The 21,336-nt window shown below is 31.6% G+C and overlaps 1 protein-coding gene across 1 annotated transcript; it reads right to left on the reverse strand.

Annotated features, from left to right (window-relative positions):
• Positions 1-7,016: 7,016 nt before the first annotated feature.
• On the reverse strand, positions 7,017-18,331 carry LOC132724843 (organic solute transporter subunit alpha-like). Its single transcript, XM_060709799.1, has 7 exons — positions 18,111-18,331; positions 17,014-17,177; positions 14,142-14,215; positions 13,593-13,754; positions 12,708-12,819; positions 11,791-12,040; positions 7,017-7,307 (listed from the first exon to the last, which is right to left on the reverse strand). Exons 1-7 carry the CDS (start codon positions 18,157-18,159, stop codon positions 7,126-7,128), a joined length of 993 nt encoding a protein of 330 aa, XP_060565782.1. The 5' UTR covers positions 18,160-18,331; the 3' UTR covers positions 7,017-7,125.
• Positions 18,332-21,336: the final 3,005 nt, after the last annotated feature.

Consider the following 21,336-nt stretch of genomic DNA (forward strand, 5'->3'; position numbering starts at 1 on the left):
ATATAATATATATAATAAATATAATATAATATAATATAATATAATAATATATAATATAATATAATATAATATAATATAATATAATATAATATAATATAATATAATATAATATAATATAATATAATATAATATAATATAATATAATATAATATAATATAATATAATATAATATAATATAATATAATATAATATATAATATAATATAATATAATATAAAGATAAAGATAAATATAAATATAATTTAAATATAATATAATATAATATAATATAATATAATATAATATAATTAATATAATATATATAATATAATATAATATTGAACGATACATATAGGATCAAAAGTGAATGAAATTATTATATATAACACAATAATGGATGAACTAGTATTTTTTTAAGAAACAACATGCATTCGTTATATAATGAAAAACAAAAAAACAACACGTAATTGCATGTTAAAGAACAAAGAAAAAAAAACACATGTACTTGCATTATGTGATAATGTTGGAATTCAACAGATACTTAAAATGGAAAGTAGGAACTATAATAAAATACCTAAACAGTTCAAAAAGGGAATCGTTAAAATGTGAATATAATATGTTGTATATTAATTGTAAATGAATTACCATACTTCAAGGAGTTACATTGGCACATTTGAAAGAATTTGATTTCTAATTTTAAAAGCCTCGTAAATATATTTGCTAAACGTAAGTAATTCTGAAAAATTTTGACTATTTAAAAGGTTAACAAATTTTAACATGCTTGGTTTTTGTCTGTAAAATTTTATATATTTTTGACGAATTAAATTGTTTTGTCGAAAAACAAAAACAAAATGATATTCTATTCTTTAAACTAATAAAGTTTTAACATGCATTTCTTTTATTTTGAATAATATACATTTTAAATCTTTGCAAATCGTATTGAAGTCAGACAAAACATCTGTCACATGCACCACATTTGAACTAAAACCAATAGATTGATGCTATTATTATGTTTTTATTAAAAAGCAAAACTCAATAAATTGTTGGTGATTTTTTTAAAGACAGACAATTGAACATATGTGCTTATTATCAAAATTTGTCGTGCGAAAGAACTGTTAAAATGTCTCAAAAGGATGTGAAATAACGAAATAGCACAATATAACAGATGAAAACCGAATACACATTTTCAATTGAAAGGGAGCTAATTCAATATCATATCTCTGTGGCATTTATGCAGTTGCTGCCCTTTGGTTATTCCCCGCAGGGTATTGGTACGCGTTTAACTTTTGAGGCATGGAGGAGCACGTGACAAGTTTTCGGTACATGGAGGAGCATGTGATCTGTAAACCGTACATGATTGGTTAATTGACCTTTTCGAAAACCAAGCTAAATACCGTTTGCCGGTACGTTACGGATTTACCTCTAGGGAATTAGTCCGAATCAACAAAAAACTATTACGTGATATTTCTAATTTTCTATAATTATTTTACCGTTTAAGGTGGAAAAACTTGAATGATGTGTTTGAAAATTATCAATGGTTCTTTAATATCTATCTCAAATTTTACAAACAATAAATTGTTTATACTGAAAATCTACAAAGTTAAAATATTCGTAGTGGCATCTGATAGAGATATTTTCTGCGTGAACTTGTGTGTTTACTTTATTTTCTTTTTATTGGAATTATTCAGAAAATGGTATTTAATCATTTTCTTAAAAAGAAATAATTGTTTTATGTTCGACCTTCTCCGGTCTCAGGTCTTCAACGGTCACCAGTTTCCAAAGACCTTCTTCTATATTGATCGATTATTGTCAACTATATTCCTGGTACAAACGTTTATTTATCGCCCCCCCCCCCAACAATGTTGAAAATAGTTAAATGAAATATCTTTATATCATTAAAAATGTTCCCCGCAGGAAACCATTTTACTTGTACATCATATTGATCTTGTAGAAAAACATGAATGCCTATTTTGATGGATCAATTTAATATTTTATAAATAAAACCAATTATAGTGTAATCTGAAATGAATATTTTCTTCGGCTTCTGTTGCTTTTTGGCAATTAGTACATACATAGCGATTTAGTATATTAATTTGTATGGAAATCAAAATACTACTTTGTTTACATTTTGTTCCTTTTATGACAAATTATTTAACAATCAACTCTACTTTCTGCGGGTGAAAAGCATCTCACAAGCTCTAAAACTAATTTTTAAATGTTATAAAACACATCTTTGCCCTTTCTAAAGAAGAAATATAAAAAAGAAAAAAAAACACACATTTTCTTCACCTCTCGTAATATAAAAAAAGATAAATAAAAGAAAAAAAGTTGCCCTCTGTGAACCACGTCCTCGTGTGAAGTCTATATTTTATCTTATCAACAAGTAATTTGTCTATTCAAACCTGGTTTGATGTGCCGATAATTAATTTGATATAAGTACATATATCAAAATCACACTTTCATTTTTACACATGATTCTTATTACTTGTTTCTTAGTATTCAAAAACATTCGGGGCGGGAACCTCTCCTAAAACTGGATGAGTAATCAAACTTAACTGACAAAGGAAGATTTAAGTATGTTTAGAAGGTAGAAACAAGTACAACCATTTAAATTTAATCTTACAAATTATCCTTTAATTAAACTTTTCCGGATATCCTACTTTGATTGACGCCGCGTGCAGTACTAAATCGCATGTTTTAAAAAAAGCATTCCATGCTTGTGGTGAACCGCTTTTCAGACAGGTCTCCCGTAGCTCACATAGTCTGATACAAATCTAATGATCTGAAAAATACATCAACATTATACCAGGAAGAATGATTCAACAGGAAATAATTTCATTATTAAATCTTGCAATGATAGAGGCATCTAAAATGATGCAATATCGATAATATCAGCATATGTATTAATGATTCCAGACACACAGCTGTTTCTGTCAGAGGTATATTTTTTCCATTTTTTTGTGTAAGTATTTGAACAGGCGGAAATGCAATCGGTTTTTATTTACAAATGCGTTTGGATCTTGTTCTATTTAATGGACTAATATTTCATCATTTGAATTTCAGAATTTAACAAGTAGGGTTATATGGTCGAAGAGGTATCTCTTGCACCGCGTTGAGGTAAAATATTTTAGATTATTTTTTTATTATAATATTGTTGAAATTATTCAGATAGCTGACAGAAGATAGCCTTGTCTCGTTAATTTAAAATATTACTTTCTTCATGGGCTCCACAAAATTCACGCCACACTAGAGTTAATGTATTGTTAATGTTCTGGTGTCCTTCTCAATCATTGGAAATGTAAAAAAAACACAGATAATAAATGTTCAAATTTTAAACATGTATACAATGTTAATATTGAATTATAATTACAAAAAGAAAATCAACAACGTCAGCAACAAACCCCATATATCTCTTTACTCAAGGAAATAAATGCAATAAGAAATACAATCTATGACTATGTTACTTACCATACAGTATACATTTAATCATTTTACTTTCAAAACATTACTGCATTTTTAATGAAACAACATCATATTGTTACTTAGAAATTAATAAAAAAAATTTAAAAAAAAAACAACAACAACAAAAAAAAAACAGGAAAAAAACCCCCGATTAATGGTAAAGCTTTCACAATGTTTGATCCGAGCTTTCAACTACTATTTCTTATGTATATTCCCATGGTTCTACGGTGCGCTAACGTCACGTGTTACAAGTAAATGATGTAATATAACATGTAAATTTAAATATCACGTGTGTGGTAAGGTAAAACGTATTAAAGGCTTATCAGCTATGTGATGATGGAACAGGCGAGGAACAGCCGCAATACTTTGTTATTTGTGATATCAAATCTTTATCAAAATTTAACAAGGAGAAATTTATTTCGCAGACAACGTTTTACCTCTAAATGATGAAACGATAAAATTCTTGATTTTTGCAAGGGGTTTAACTCAAAGGTGAAAAAGCATGGCGGGAGGTACTCCGATGAATCAATGGAACCAAGTAAACTGTAAAAAAGACTATTCGGCAGGCAATAGTAATCTTCATGTGACAGATTTAAATCTGAAATTATGTAAAACCTAACATTGTATCATATTCCTCAAAATATAAGCGTATTATGCAGGAGTGAGTGATAGAACCAAAATATCTTTAATCTCAATAAACAAGATTTAGTTACTGTTATGTTTTTTTTAAATAATACAACATATTTTTTAACATTACAACATAAAGTTATAAAATAATAGCAATGAAAAAATGTATACTCTCGGGAAATTGTTAAGTGCATTACTCATAAGTAAACAGTTTGTGTGTAGAAAATTAAAAAAAAAGAATGAAATACACGTTTACCACTCGGACATGCCGCCATAAAACAAGTTCATTGAAGAAATAAATTCAACAGGTCAAGTGTTAATACAGTAAACTCCGATAATAAAACTATCGCTTATAACGATATATCGCTAATAACGATTTTGTTCCCGCGGCTTTTGTTTTTAATTTGGTTGCTTCTCGGATATAACGATATCCGGATATAACGTTTTTGGATATAACGACATAAATTCGGCTAAACTAACATGTCTTGGTACAAACATGTCAATATACATATAAAGGACATTCTTGGGAGGAACTTGTCAACTAGTTTCGCGAAACATTCACGGTGAGCAATTTATATTCACACAAGAAAGAAAACCTGCGTCATTGACAACACTTTTTTATTGCATGCCTTTCTTTTCTGATTGCTCAAAGTTGGCAGAAGTCGAAAGTAAAGATAGAAGTAATATATAATTTAGATTACATTATTATATTAGATACAGGTAGGTATAAAAAGAAAATAAATACTTGTACTTTTAAGTAAATTCACTTCAAAACAATAGTGTTTTCAATATTTTATTATTTGATTTCACCTGAAAATGACAAAAGTACCTCGAACAAGTAAAAAATGGCATGCGTTTAAACTTAGAAGTTCAGTAATAGTTGTTTAAAATATGTTTATATTTGTTATTTTCTCCTCATTGCACATGGTATGACTTAACAGTGTAAGTGATAGAAAACAGTGAAATTGATTAAAATATAAAACATGTAGAAGATACAAAATGTCTTCAGATTTTATTAATTTTCATGAAACTTAAAGGCCAACTATGCCTAAGAAATGCTATTTTTTATTTTCTTAAAATATTTCTATTTTTGTTGTCCTGTTAAAGTTTCCAAAAAGTTACTCATAAATTTTGCTAATCATCTGAATCTTTTTTTATTCATGCTGCCTTCTGGTATTTAGTACATTTATAGTGATTTAGTATTTTGCATGGAAGTTAAATAATAATTTGTCTTCATTTTGCTACTACATGTACAACGTCACTTAATTTATCATTCAGCGCTAAAGTTTTATAAATCGTTTTTGCCTTGTCTAAAATCGGAAAAAATATTCGTTAATGATGTGCCTTTAAAGTGAATTTGCACATGGGAGGTATGCTATATAATAATACTTCGCACCATACATAAAAAATCACACCAAAGAATTATGTATGGATGTTGTTGTTAAATGTTATATCGCATATCTGTCTATAGCAAATAATAAAATGTTCGAGACCAGATATAATTATTCGTTATATAAATTGTAATTATACTAAACCACTCAAAGTTGTTTTCATTTTTTACAAGTTATATTTTATAAGAATATCATTGCTTAATGTTTTTATCAATATTTAATATTTAAAATACTTATGGAAAATGTGCCCAATTTATACCAAAAATTTTTAAGCGGTAAATATTGGAAGGTTTGTCATGACGGGACTGGAAATAATTTTTCGAGATTAATGGTCAATTTGTTGTAGGTCTAGAGCAAAATAACTTTATGTGCGAAAGTTCAGATCATTCGCTCACTCCGATTTTCCAGACTGATTATTCTAATTGTGAAAAATAACCTTAAATTGAAAAGCGTTGTAACGCTTTTCACTCATATTGGGCTAAAGTAGCATTCGGACCATTTTTGTGTTTAAGTGCTCAAACATAGTTATTCGAATAAATGTGATTCTGAATGACAATACAAACAAAAATAATAAATATATATAATATAAATATATAATCTAAACAAAATAATTGTCATGGACATTAGATATCTCGTAAACAATCAAGTGTTTAAAATCTAGTAGATCATTATGAATAAACAATCACAACAAACTATCTAAAGGAAAAGGTTCAAAATAAGCCACTGCTTAATATAATTTTACCCTGAAATATATTCTAGGATATTATCAAAATAAATTGATATAATTCACAAATAAAAGGAAAAACAAATATAAAGAAAAAATCTAGAGCGTCAAAAGGTAGAAAATGACCTTAGCACAGTAGTATTATAATATCTTTATAAAATACGCAAATCAGTCCTAACAAAACTTATATAATTAATAATAATAATAATAATAATAATAATAATAATAATAATAATAATAATAATAATAATAATAATAATAATAACATGAAGCTTACAGACTTAATTTTGATTGAATTCATGTAACATGATAAAAAATGCAACACCCTGTTTTAATACAATTGCATTTGCATGTATAAAATGAATATACATTTAAATTAATTTATTTTTTATAAACATGTTAAAAGCAAAGATACACAGATAAACAATATCTAATATGAAAACACTGCACATGTCGATTGCACTTGTCTTTCAGTTGATCTTTACACCATTTTTAAAGCTGCACGCCGCCAGATGAGACAAAGTATTAAAAAAAGAAAGAATGAACTTTGACATTTAGAATAGTAAAACGATTCAAGATTCAAGTAAATATTTACATTTTATGTATTATGTGCGCTTTAGGACTGATTTGTAAGTATTTATCACCATATTTCTACTGCGTTACTAACGCAGAAAGGGCTATATTTGCATATTTTGTGTGGACTGGAAGTGCAATTGGCAATGTGTTCTTTGTTTATTTCACCATATTCTACTATTAAATAAGTATTCAAATTTTTTATGAAAATAAGCATGATTCTGGAGGCACGCAGCTTTAAACATTTACTTAAAACATAATGTGAAATTTGTCAAATGGGAGGTACCTCAAGAGTAGTATAAAAGACAAACATTAAAATACCCCAACAAAAACCGAATAAGCTGCAAGCAAATTATGATATCAGTCCTCTTTAAACAGTTTGGTTAGAATTTGAACCGTAGTTGTCTATTTGAGTTGATCCTATCTCGTTGGTATAACTAGTAGAACAATTGTCAATCCTTTCGTCGCTGTCAGGTGTCTCTGTCCTGTAACCCTTCCTTGCCAAGAGACAGAACAGAAACATCTCAACCACGAGAAGCCCGTTGTGAATACCTGAAACAAAGAGAAAAAGATCATTAAGATACTTGAATTAGTAGATTTATGTTGTTTCTATACATGTATATAAGCAAAACAAGTAAGGAATTCGACAGTTTGACATGAAGTTGAAAAGTCACGAGGAAAACTTGCAACAATAAAGATGTTTGATCTTGTTAAATAACATTTTTTTTACCATTTTATCAGACTTTGAAAATATTAGATACCATATTTGTTATAGACAGGACTGATTTTAAGAATATATGAATGCTAGAGGCATTTTATAGTACAAGTAATATCTTGGGTGTTTTAACCTAATATGGGTATGCTGAAGACGATGAGGGTGGATACCAAGAAAATAAAATTGACATTGACCTTCAAAAGGTCAATTCAAAATGGCCGCTTAAAAATACTAAAGTAGGTCATTTAAACTATGATACAATATGATGCAATTAATTATTCTTGTCAAAATCAAATGATTATTCAATATGATCAGATTTTAATGAGATTGGCCACCAAATATAACGATTATAAGCCTAATGGCGCAATTAACAGTTATATACATGTACAGTACTGTTTTAGTAGCGCGTTAAGGTGTAAGACTAAGATTGAAAAAAAATCACTTTTTATGTTTTGTTTACTTGACTTATATTTAACAGTAAACTTAGTTTCAAATTCTTCTTTATAAATATTACCAAAGAATAAATATTTCGAAAAAACAAATTAATATTTCGTAATTACGAAATAATATTTCGTAATAACGAATTAATATTTCGTAATTAAGATTTTATATTTCTTTAAAACGAAATGATATTTCTAATTGGGAATTATTATCTCGTAAAAACGAATTCAATTCCGGGAGAAAGTGTGGAAAATGTCACTTCAGGTGTTCCGTAATTTTCAATATTATTTGTAGCTATGATTTTTTTTAAGTTGTTTATATTTAAAAATTATTTTGAAATGTCAAAACATGTCATTTCAATGCCATAAACACAACACAAACCGAGACAAAAGTGTTTTGAAATATATACTGCAATCCCCCCCCCCAAAAAAAAAAAACAAAAAAAAAAAAAAAACAACAAAAAACAAAAACAGTAGGTCTTAAAAAAAGGCAACAGTAGGAATCGAACCATAGACATCTCACACATCAGTCAATCACTTAGCCGGATGTGCTACTGCGGAAGTAACGATAACGTTTACATTTTAACAGATATGACTTTCACTAACATTAGTTTTAAAGTTAGTAATTCGTGGCCACGAGATACATGTAGCTAAGTCGTGGCCACGAGATACTAATCATTCCAGGATATCTTAAAGTAACTGCAAAGTTATCTATAAAAATATTTTATTTGTTATAAATCGAGTAATATTTTCTTTGACCATATATAAAAGTCACGTGGGTTGGCTACATAGTAGAGGTGTTAAAATATAATTGTAATACACCCTTTGTTAGCCATTGAAATAGTATTTAATGTATAAAGGACTTTCAAAAATGGTTCTTATTCAGAGCGGGCGCTATGGTGCAGTGGTAACACTGTGTGCCTACAAATCAAGGGGTCGTGAGTTCGATCCCCCGCTACTGAACGAATAAATGACTACAATATTGACAAAACCAGGACATCGACACAGAGACGGCAAGGATAGATACAAGAGAAGACTTTAACGGAATGAAACAAGTACCGAAAGTACAAGACCGAAGACGACGACCGATAACAGATGACGGCAAGGATAGATACAAGAGAAGACCTTAACGGAATGAAACAAGTCAACGGAGACAAGAACTGACAACAAGCAAATAGAGACGAGGACCGCTAACAGAAGAACAGGACAGGGACCGATAACAGAAGAACTGACAACAAACGAACAGAGACGAGGACCGATAAAAGAAGAATTGACAACAAACGAACAGAAACCACGACCGATAACAGAAGAACAGAGACAGGAACCGATAACAGATGAACAGGGACCGATAACAGTTGAACTGACAACAAGCGAACAGAGACGTTAACCAACAGAAGAACAGGACGGGGACCGATAACAGAAGAACTGACAACAAGACAACGGAGACAAGGATTAATAATAGAAGAACAGAGACAGGGAGCGATAACAGAAGAACTGACAACAGAAGAGGAGAGACGAGGACCGAAAACAGAAAAACTGAAAACAAAACAACGGAGACGAAGATTGATAACAGAAAAAATGGAGACAACAACAGATAACATAATAACATAGACGAATGGCAAAGGAGATCGATAACAGAGACGGAAACCGATGTCAGATGAATTGACAACAAGAAAACGGAGACCAGAATTGATTACAGAAGAATAGACACGAGAACCGATGACAGAAGAACGAAGACCATGTCCGATAACAGAAAAACAGAGACGATAACCAATAACATAACATCTGACAACAAGAAAACTGCAACGAGGACCGGTAACAGAAGAACGAAAGTCACGACCAATAACACAAGAACTGACAGCAGAGAAATGCGACAAGAACCGATAACAGAAGAACGAAGACGACGACCGATAACAGAAAAACAGAGACGAGAACCGATAACAGAACATCTGACAACAAAAGAACTGAGACCAGGACCGATTACAGAAGAACGAAGATCACGACCAATAACAGAAGAACTGACAACAAGAGAACTGCGACGAGGACCGATAACAGAAGAACGAAAGTCACGACCAATAACACAAGAACTGACAGCAGAGAAATGCGACAAGAACCGATAACAGAAGAACGAAGACGACGACCGATAACAGAAAAAAAAGAGACGAGAACCGATAACAGAACATCTGACAACAAAAGAACTGAGACCAGGACCGATTACAGAAGAACGAAGATCACGACCAATAACAGAAGAAAGAAGACGACGATCGATAACAGAAAAAAGAACCTCAAAACCCAAGAGTACTCAGAGAAAGGTGCCTTTAATTAATTTGCTTGCACACGATGTGCAAATATAAGTAGGAATCTGAGTAGCCACTCTATATGAAAGCTCTATATCTAGCAAATAGGGCAGGGAAGTGTGTAGTGTTCGCTGCGTAAACCCTAAATATAGGTTTCTTATGTTTAAATGCCTTAAAATTTTCAGTACAATCTTTAATATTCTATATTACTATTATATTGGCCAATAAAAAATATCCGCCATCTTGGATTTTACGGCAATATTGGAATGTTTTGTTCTTTTAATTCTGTTTTGGTGTCTAATTTGTTTTTAACCTAAACATGCATTGTGACAAATTTCATGCTTTTCCTTTCCTTAAAAGTTTTATTTAATATATCATCCATTTATGATAAAGAAATTTGGCGGCCATTATAGTGGTCATTTTAAATGGCCATTTCAATGGTCAAGATTAAGTTTTTCAATTTGGTATCCACCTTTATCGGATTCAGCATACCTTAAATAGGTAAAATACACCAAGATACCACTTGTACTACAAAATGCCTCTAGCATCTTATAGGAAGACAAATTCTCAAAATCAGTCCTGTCTATTATTAGATTTTGCATTATTTAGCCAATGAATATATCAATCTCCTACTCAGTGATCTATCCTTACAGGATTAAATCTCTGCCATCACAACATCTTCGTCAAGATTTTTGACGATATGAATTTTTTCATTTTTTATATTTATTTTAAAAAGTAAACACGGTTTTGCTAATGTATCAAGACCGATAGGTGTTAGATTTGAACTAGAATAAAAAATAATTTTGGAAACATAAAATTAATTTTATGAAAATAATTAAAAATTTTTTTAATGCCGCACCGTTTATTTCCAAAACAATGACCCCTCTCGAAAGAGAAATCATTCAATTTATTATTAATTTCTACTCTACGCTTTACAAAAATCATATTTTTTTCAATCATATCGACATATTTGAGAGTTCAAGTTTTAATGTCGCTGTTTATTACAGATAAAACATTTTTTCAACGATTTCATTTGCGTATACGCCATTTTTACACAATCATGTGATAAGACCATCATCAAGTGATTTGTGTAAGGCAGTGGGTACTGGCCGTAGCGTAACCAGTGCGCGGAGTTTGTGAATATATATTATAAATATGTAATTAGAAATTAACTACTTTTTTCTTTCCAAAAGGGATCTTAGAGATACATTAATAAATTAAATTTTAACAGAAAAAAAACGAAAGAAAAAAGTTTATCCTTCTGGGCTGAGGTTTGAACCCACGACCCTTAATTTCAATGCAGTTAACAGTTTTCAAGCCTATGTGCATACTCTCAAAGGCGGAGGTAATGCATTAGGATGCTCATACCTATAAGAGTAATCATGAATGGACCTTTGTCCTGTAAGTTTTGTTAGCATCACAGACTTTGTTAAGTTCACTTCGTCACTTGTTATATTTCAAAGTGAATGAAACCCAATATTTTGTATAAAGAGGATAAAAGTAGTCCATGTAGTATTAACACAAGAGAAAAAAAGAGATCTAATTAACAAGTAAATGATATTATAATCACAATATTTACTTACTATCACCCCTAACGCGGGACCCTCTTGTTCCTTTGCATTCTGGTATATCCCTGTCCGCAAGTAAGCTAAAAATAGTTCTCTGCAGATTGACGAAGAGGATGGCCAGCTGGAGTGGTACAAATTTTAGTCTGAGATGGTAGTGTTTTAGATGCACTCGAGACGCCCGAAATATCACGATTAAACCATACATTGACAATAAAGTGCTTACTGCAGACACCACATTGAGGTAAACGTACGGCTCATCGGCACTCTGTAACAATAGGTGTACACGGAAATTATTTTTTGATAATTGACATTTTAATTGGTATCATTTTTATAGAAAAGAGTGAAATAGAATTCTACAGAAAAGTCTATAACGGCGAAAATAGAAACGTTACATGTTCGGTTTGATTGAGCCTGTTCATTGACAGAAGTGATACTAATGAAAGTGCATGACCCCTAGCACCGGCTAAATTCAGCATAGAAGTTTTAACTTATTGCTTTGAGTGATTTACACATAGGAGATTTACAATGAGCTGGGAATTAACTGACGGCTGAAAAATGTATTTTGTATATTAGAAGTTTGTTTGTCTGGAAAAACAAGGTAAAATAATAACTAAAACAAGAGCTGTCGATAGAAAAGCGTGCTCGACTATTCTAAGTGCTTGTAAATCAAGGGTCTGGATTATGTAAAATTTTCTAATTTCAAAAAGGGTCATAATTCTGTTAAAAGCCCAAATGCCAAAGCTTATGACCTTAGACAATGACCTTGTATGCTCTCAAGTAAGTGCCTGAAGTTTCAACCCATAGTTTTGGAGATTCCAACTTCCATGCAAACACAGGGTGAGTACAAGAACTCTTCCTATTCTTCGAATAATCAACCTTAAAAATTAAGAGTAAGAATTTAAATTGTGAGACTATGGTAAAATAACACTCACTATTTCATTGTTATATCTACCATCTGTCCACATCACAGCCGCTATCACCAACAGCAATGGTCGCACAAACATGACCTGCATTGCCAGCCCTTCGATAATCTTTAAAGACTTGCTGAAAATAATTATATTCATTATAAAATATAGGAAATGAATGTCATAGTGAAGATCCATTTAACATGGGGGGAACCTTGTCACGAAGGAGCCTCATATGTGGATAATAAAGCCAGAACTTTACATTTTATGTGATGATGCAATTCCTTTTATCTCTCATGGCAATATAAAACAATTAACCATGCATAACACACATATTAATTATTGAGAGCATAATGCACTTTCATTGTCAAGGGTAGTTAATACATTCGACCGATGCACAGGAGACAAGAAATGGGACAAAATAGATAAATGGTGTCACATAATGAAACATAATGAACCTTCTGACCATGTTTTATTATTACTTATTCTATCCATGCAGCTACAATGTAGCTTACGGAACGTCGGTGGTTCTACTCAGGTGCCCGTTCGTTCTTGAAATAATGCACGGAAGGGCACCTGAGGTCTTCCTCCACCAGCATAGCTGGAACGTCGCGATATGACCTATACTGTGACTATGTGACGTAAGACCCAAAACAAATTACTTATTCCAAAGAAGATTTGTGGTCCAGAAACTAAGGTGTCTGCATCGTAGCCCAGGGATCTTGAAGTCGAGCCCTATCGGGCCACGGCGCCTATATTTTATTGTGTAACACCAGTACTGGCTAGTCCCAGGACGAGGACTCGAAAAGTTGTCCAAATGATCTTCAAACTTTCGTCATTAACACGTTTAAAGAAAACATTTCGTTTTTATTTATTAAATTTCATATCTACTTTATGAAAATACTGACTTACCGTGTGAGGGTTATTGGTTTGAGTATACAGCACATACAACAACAACATGGTGGAGTGTTAAGGTTCACTTTGTCGTCTGCTAACGTTTCAACCATTTTGTCCGGTCCGCCATAACATTCGATCGTCATCATGATAAAAATGTAAATACTGAATGAGAGGTAACTGAAATAAAATAAACTAGCGTTGAAAATGTAGTTCGTTAAAATAAAGATTTGTTAAAGGGAAATAATTTAATGTTTTTCTTACTGTAAAACGAATACCGGATTTGATGATCATTTTTCGAGTCATATCCTAACTTTTTTATGAAACACATTTATAGCAATATACTAAATGGCATCATACAATACATAGTTTAGTTATATATATTTGTTATTAAAGCTGCATGCACCCGGATAAGCCAAACTATTTCAAGAAAATCAATCTTGAACGAATGTAATACGATTTTAAGAAAATTAAAAGCAATTACAATTTAAGAAGTAATTTACATGTTATATAAAATCAATGACTTATTTGGAAGTATCTATCACATTTCTACACTGCTATACATACCAGGATGCCACAAGAGCCATCAACACGGAGCTTGTCGGTACCAACAGTGCTATCAAGGAGAAAATGCAGATTGCCTGTAAGAATAAACTACGTGATATAAGTTTTTTAAAGTAATACATTTTGGGAGAGGACACTCGTAAGCTTTATAGCTTTCTGCCTAATACCAATATATATTTTGTAAATATTGTTCACATTGTTGTTATGTTGAATAAATATGCTTAACCCAAAAAGTAATAAATTACTTTCCATAGATTTGAAAAGACGTCAAACAATAAACTAAACATAAATAAAGATTTTTTTTAGCATAATTGAATTTACAGTCTTTCCGTTAACATATACCACGTGACTGATCGTTAATATTATTGATATAAAGAGAATTTTGACATGGAAATGATTAATTGACACTTACTTGGCCAATATCACAAAACGATTCTTGTTTTAAACTTGAAAATTCTCTATATAGTTAGAGTTCGGTAGTTTCTTTAAATAGCGGAAGGATGTAAAGTAAATTAATTGTTGTAGACTTGTGATTTTTAACGTTTTTTTTTGTCTCGTTACGTGACAATTAATCGAAATCTGTTGAGTCCCTAACGTCTACGGGTTAACGAATGAATTCAAAAATCTGGAGTTAAAGTGATCCCCCGGAAGCATTAATCAAAACAAAGCATTAATCGCAATGAAAATGGCAGGCCCGATTTGATTGAGTCTTTACACGAGGGACTTTGAAAAAGTGCAACATGCCTTACGTCCACCTAGCACCGTCTTGAGCGGTTCTCAATTTTCAAAACATAAATGTGCCGGAATCATGACTGCATGGACCTGACTTTAATGTCATATTGACCGGTGTTTGAATGATGTTCGATTAAAAAAAATCAAGTATCAATGGCAAAACGTATTTACTAAAAGCTGTTAAACCCCTCAGCTGTTTAAACGTAACCCAAGTTTTGGCAATACATGTACTAATATTTCAATTAAATGCAGACCATTGTGTGGTTACTAAATTTCTTTTTACGCAAATTTGATACCAAATCTGCCAATATTTTGCGTAAGTTTGTATGCAAAAGTTCCCTGTTACCAAATACACGCTTCTTTTGAAACTCAGTATTAATATAATACTTAGTATTTAACAAACATAAATCATCTTATCTTCATATACTAAAAAGATTAAACAATTATAATTTCAAATGACACAACTTTACAAAGTGAAAACAAAAAGTTTTAATAATAAAAGATATAACTATGTATAGCCATATTCAATAGCAATAATACCAAAACACCTAATTCTCTATTGGATTTATACGGATTCCTTTGAATTTATACGGTTTAAATGATAAAACGTTTAAAATCGATTGCCACGTTATTTGTTTTTATTTACATGGTAAGAGGTAACCATTAGCAAAAATCGTAAACCACGTTATTCTGGTTGTTACCAATAAGCTTTTAAATAACCCTCAAATTGTTTAGATTTACTAGAATTGTGACTGGATCAAGGTTTCGTCAGAATGACCTCATATCAAAGGTCACATATATAATAACATTAACATGTGTTTAGGAAGTAATGAAATAGAAATTAGTATTAAATATTCCGAAAATATTCATTTAAACAAATATTATAATATTAAACGATGATTTCCAATTTGTTTTGTTTGGTTTTACGGCGCACAAACACAATATAAGTCAAATGGCGAACCCATACGAGCCGCCTATTTTGATTACACAGGGTTAAATGGTTGCTACAAATCTAATGCCTCAACCCGTGAAAGCAACCCCTCAGTGACAAGGGTCGAGTTCCAATCTGCTCATACAATAATGAATGACACTGAATGTCAACTTGTGGTAAAAATCAATTGTTTTATGTGTACTGTATCAACATGCATTCGAACAACCTGAAGGATATAGTATTGATACAGACAGCAAACCAAACATCCCTTAAAAGCTTGATTGATTTATCTTTCAATCAAACAAACAATAGTTTGTCTCTGACGGTCTTGTAATGGCAACACGAGACATAAGACAATGAAAATGCTATGTCTATTATTTGTCATTAGGTTCATTAAAGACCCATCAGGGTCCGAGTAGAAAAAAATGGAGGCTTATTTACAGGACAAAGTCTGAGTAGAAAAAATATCGACGCTTACTTACAGGATGAAGTCAGAGGACAAACAAATGGAGGCTGACTTACAGGACACAGTCCGAGCACAAAAAATATCGAGGCTTACTTAAAGGATGAAGTCAAAGAAGAAAAAAAAATGGAGGCTGACTTACAGGACAAAGTCCGAGTAGAAAACATATCGAGGCTTACTTACAGGATGAAGTTAGAGGAGAAAAAAATGGAGGCTGACTTACAGAACAAAGTCCGAGTATATAAAATATCGACGCTTACTTACAGGATGAAGTCAGAGGAGAAACAAATGGAGGCTGACTTACAGGACACAGTCCGAGCACAAAAAATATCGAGGCTTACTTACAGGATGAAGTCAAAGAAGAAAAAAAATGGAGGCTGACTTACAGGACAAAGTCCGAGTAGAAAACATATCGAGGCTTACTTACAGGATGAAGTTAGAGGAGAAAAAAATGGAGGCTGACTTACAGAACAAAGTCCGAGTATATAAAATATCGAGGCTTATTTACAGGATGAAGTCAGAGGAAAGGAAATGGAGGTTGACTTTCAGGACAAAGTCCGAGTACAAAAAATATCGAGGCTTACTTAAAGGATGAAGTCCAAGCAGAAAAAAATGGAGGCTTACTTACAGGACAAAGTCCGACTAGAAAAAAAATCGAAGTTTACTTACAGTATAAAGTCTGAGTAGAAAAAAAACTGTTGCTTACTTAAATGATAAAGTTCGAGTAGAAAAAATCGAGCCTCACTTACAGGATAAAGTCCGAGTAGAACGCCTATCTTCCATGCACGTGAATCGCCATTTGCGTAGTGGTTCCGAATGAAGAATAGCTCTTCAATGTAAATTGCCAAACACGCCACGGCCAATACGCAAGCTAAGACTAGGAATACGATGAGGACTGTATCACCTGATATGTCTGTAATTTAAATTAATTAAATTATCATTATTTTTTGCTTTTAAAGATTGAAAGAATTCTAAAATATATGTGCACATGTCATTGTGTATGTCTTGTGTTCGTTTCGCAAATTATACACGGATGAGCACATTGCACTGATGCTGCTGTAAACGTTCCGCGTGACATTGAAAGAGACGTTTGTTGTACATGGGCCTTGCTGTGCATGTACCATTCAAATTTCATTGAAAAGTGTTTAAAATGCAGTTATCATATACACGGAAATGCTTAATTTTCAATTACTCTGACCAAACCATTCTTTGTTTTATTTTGTAATGGTAAAAACTAAATTCTGTTCTGAATTCATATAAATAAAATATATCAGTAAATAAGAGACAGTGTAAGTAATGTGTCTAACAGTAAGTACGAGTATAGTACATAGATAACTATTTATGAAAATATGTCATATGAGTTCAATGTTCAAATGTTTTAAGTATTATGTAGAGAAGGCCAGTTAGAAGATGAATAAACTTAAAAACTTGTAATCAAATATACTATGTATACATTCATTTCATTCGGGGGTGATTCATCCTAGAAAATATATATCATTATCACATAAATTAGATAGAATGTATTACACTCAAAAGTATTTCGACTTAATCGTTAAACTGAGTACTTCTAAAGGAAAAATAGAATTTGACTAAGTTTTGATGAAATATAAATATTTTATAAATGGTTTACCTTCCTTTGTTTGATTGACTAAACATGTATAATTATATCAATAGCAATACTATTTACTTAAAGTGTACGAATTATTTCTAGATACGAAACGCCAGATTTCAATTATAAAATTTTAAAAGATTTGAAAGAAAAAATACCGTTTTTAACACTTTAATAATCTACAATCTGAAGAAAGCAGACCGGTCCGTAAGATAATTAAACATCATCTGGACTTACCGTCATAAAATACATCCGTCGTCGGGAAATCATCCGAACAGTTGCTCATTTTCCCCAAATTAGTTGATTACGATAAAACTCTCATACAAATTTACTTATATCATCTTCCACACCATCAAATTCACCCACACCAACGTTTAAACTACTAATGTCCATTCATATATTTATCAGCATGGTTTAATTTTATAAACTTTTACCTCATGTACATCGTATAGATCATATTGTATCTAAAAATAGATCATCCGAGTTAAAGTTATAAACTGGGTCTCCAATAAATGTTTAGTTTAAAATAACTAGTCCGTGCTATATTGTTTGCATATCATGAGGGTTGAAAAAAATTCTTCTAGATCGATGGTTATTAATATAAAATATATTTTCTATTTAGTTTGTACGCCAGGGTCCTATATAATAACCATCTTCACAATTGTACTTGTATATTAAGTGAAAGTTAAACATTTAATAATTAGCTAAATACAAAGTTTCGTGTCATGGAGAACTATAACATAACGCAAATCTGGATTCCTATCCATTGTTTTTAAAGGCCCGTTATGCCACAGAAATGCTTTTATTTTTATAATTTTTATTCATCAAATTCTCTTTTTTTTTTTTGGTATTCTGTCAACTTAACTGTTTCCTTCTTTTGTTGCTTTTTGGCAATAAGTACATTTATAGTGATTAAGTATTTTGTATGGAAGTCAAAATACTTCTTTGTTTACATTTTGTCCCCTTTATGACATATTATTTTACATTTAGCGCTATTTGCTTCAGGTAAAAAACATCTAACATGCTCTTAAACCTTTGTTTAAACTTAATAAAACTCATTTTTGGCCTTTCTAAAGAACTAAATATTTATTCATTTTTGAGGCATAATGTGCCTTTAAGGAATATAAATATTAAATCAAATATGAGTAACTTCGGGATATCACAATATGCATATTTATTCCATCTGTCCGGACTTATATTGTTGGTGGCAGTTCAATTTTAACAAAGCAACACCAGCCGCCAAAACCACCTCACCTGATGGAGCTAATTAAGAGGTGCATAGACTCCATTTTAAACCCATCCACCCGCCTCTTCCGATCACGCAGAGATAAACAGATACTGCAATTATGATGCTTCAACCCCTAGCGGCAATCCCTCTGTCACAAAGGGACTCTTTTTCCATTGGATAGATTGAGAATACTTCTTTTAGGATTTTCAACGCCGTGTATGCTTTTTGGGGGTAGGGTGGGGTGAGGATGTGGTGGGGGTCAAATGTTGAATTATTATACAAATGTGACAATCTTAAGTATGTTTTACAAAGAAAATAGTTGAGAAACGGTGGCACTATACAAAATCTGAAAAGGTATGATCAATTCGAAGTAATGAAAACAACACTCATTATCTTAATTTGAAAATTGCAGACTTGTCTTGATTGAGTCTGTTCATGAGAGATAATGTACTAAACTTTTCAAAAGAAAAGTTTACGCTGTGAGACTATTGATTATAGCAATAAATGGATATCTTATGTTTAAAACAGTTAATTGTTAACTCAAAATAAATTATCAAAATTAATCATTTCATTAAATCTTATCACTATCAACATTTTCAAGTTGCAAAAGAAAATCTTTCACCCCTTAGTTTTGTATTATTTGCGTAATATGGGCGTAAAATGGGCGACATTTAAAATTAAATTCAGATTTGAACATATCCAATCCCTTATAACCTTTAATGAAAATATTCAATATTATAAAAAAGTATGGTGGCTGATTTGTGCCATGTATTTTTTTCGCACTGTTGAACGCAAGACGAAAACATGAAAATGCGACAAAGTACAAGTAACCAATTTCGTTACTTACATGTTTTTTTTTTGCCTGGCGCCTCGCAGAGCGATAGCGCGACAGTGGTTATATTGTCGTATTCTTGTGTTTCGAGGAGCGAAAATTCGACATATTACAAATTAGCCACCATAGTTTCGTGCAGTTAATGTTCTATTGGACTCGAGTACATCTGCAAAACCTATTTTGGACGAGTTGCTTCTTCTGTATTGTACAAATCTCATTAGTACTACATTGATAATGATAATTTGTATTATCATGATGATAATATGCTGAAATTTCGATGTGACCGTATTACACGAGGCTAGTTATTGCCTACTTGGGACTGAAAAAAGACACTTGAAACAACATTCTAGATTACATCAATCTCGAGCGCATTTGTTAATGAAAAAATACAAAAGCATGCCGACAATAAGCTCCCTTGGTGAGTTTTGACAATGGCGGTTTTATTGCAAAGATTGGAGCATTACGATTCCAATTCGTTCGCAAAGTACTCTATCTAATTAAGTTAAAATATTACATTAATTGATGCAAATCTAACAGAAGTACACGTGGTGACAAACAAGTCCATTTAAGTTTATAAAGCTCTATTTCTGCTACTTGGAGTTTACAAAAATGTTTTTTTCGAGTTTTGATAAATAATTCGTTTTTTATGTCGATATGAAATAAATATTTTGGTATATGAATGGCAGATACAAAAAGTCATTGCTATACGGTAAAAAACACCACCAGTAAACCTTAACATTTGACATCTCACAATATACAGTGTCTTCGTGACTTTAAACCCAACACAAATCCCGACTGCTCTGTGTACAATATACAGTTCAAACGGTTTATTCCATCCAAAAATCAAATTTTATAACGGGCCCATTGGCTGGTCTAAAATTATTTTTAGCAAAGTTAAAGTTATTTTTAGCACCTATATAAGAAGCTGAGCGGCGTAGTAGCGGCCTTTTTCGGAGAAGGTAGCATCAAAATTTTCAAATTATTTCATGTTTAGCTCGACTGTTTTTTTTTTTGAAAAAAAAAAAGTAGAGGTATTGTTATAGTCAGGTCGGCGTTGCCGTCTCCGTTGCCGTCCGAAAACTTGTACCTGGATCATAACTTTTTTATTTCTTGGTGTATTGTCTTCATACTTGGCCACAACAACCCTTGGGACAAAACCTTTCAGTAGACCACACTAACCTTGACCTTCATCCATAAATGACCTTGACCTTCAAGGTTAAAAGTCAATTTTTGCTTGTTCATGCTGTTATTGGCTGTTACTTTGTTATTTTTGAATGGATTGTCTTCAATCTTGAACATAATAATCTTCAAGGATATCCCTTAAAAAATAACCAGTCAGACCTTGACATTCACTCATCAATGACCTTGACTTTGAAGGTCAAATTATTGAAATTTTCATTTTT

The sequence above is a fragment of the Ruditapes philippinarum genome, unplaced genomic scaffold (assembly GCF_026571515.1).
Source record: "Ruditapes philippinarum isolate M1 unplaced genomic scaffold, ASM2657151v2 ctg3912_1_1_1_1, whole genome shotgun sequence".
Classification (NCBI taxonomy): domain Eukaryota; kingdom Metazoa; phylum Mollusca; class Bivalvia; order Venerida; family Veneridae; genus Ruditapes; species Ruditapes philippinarum.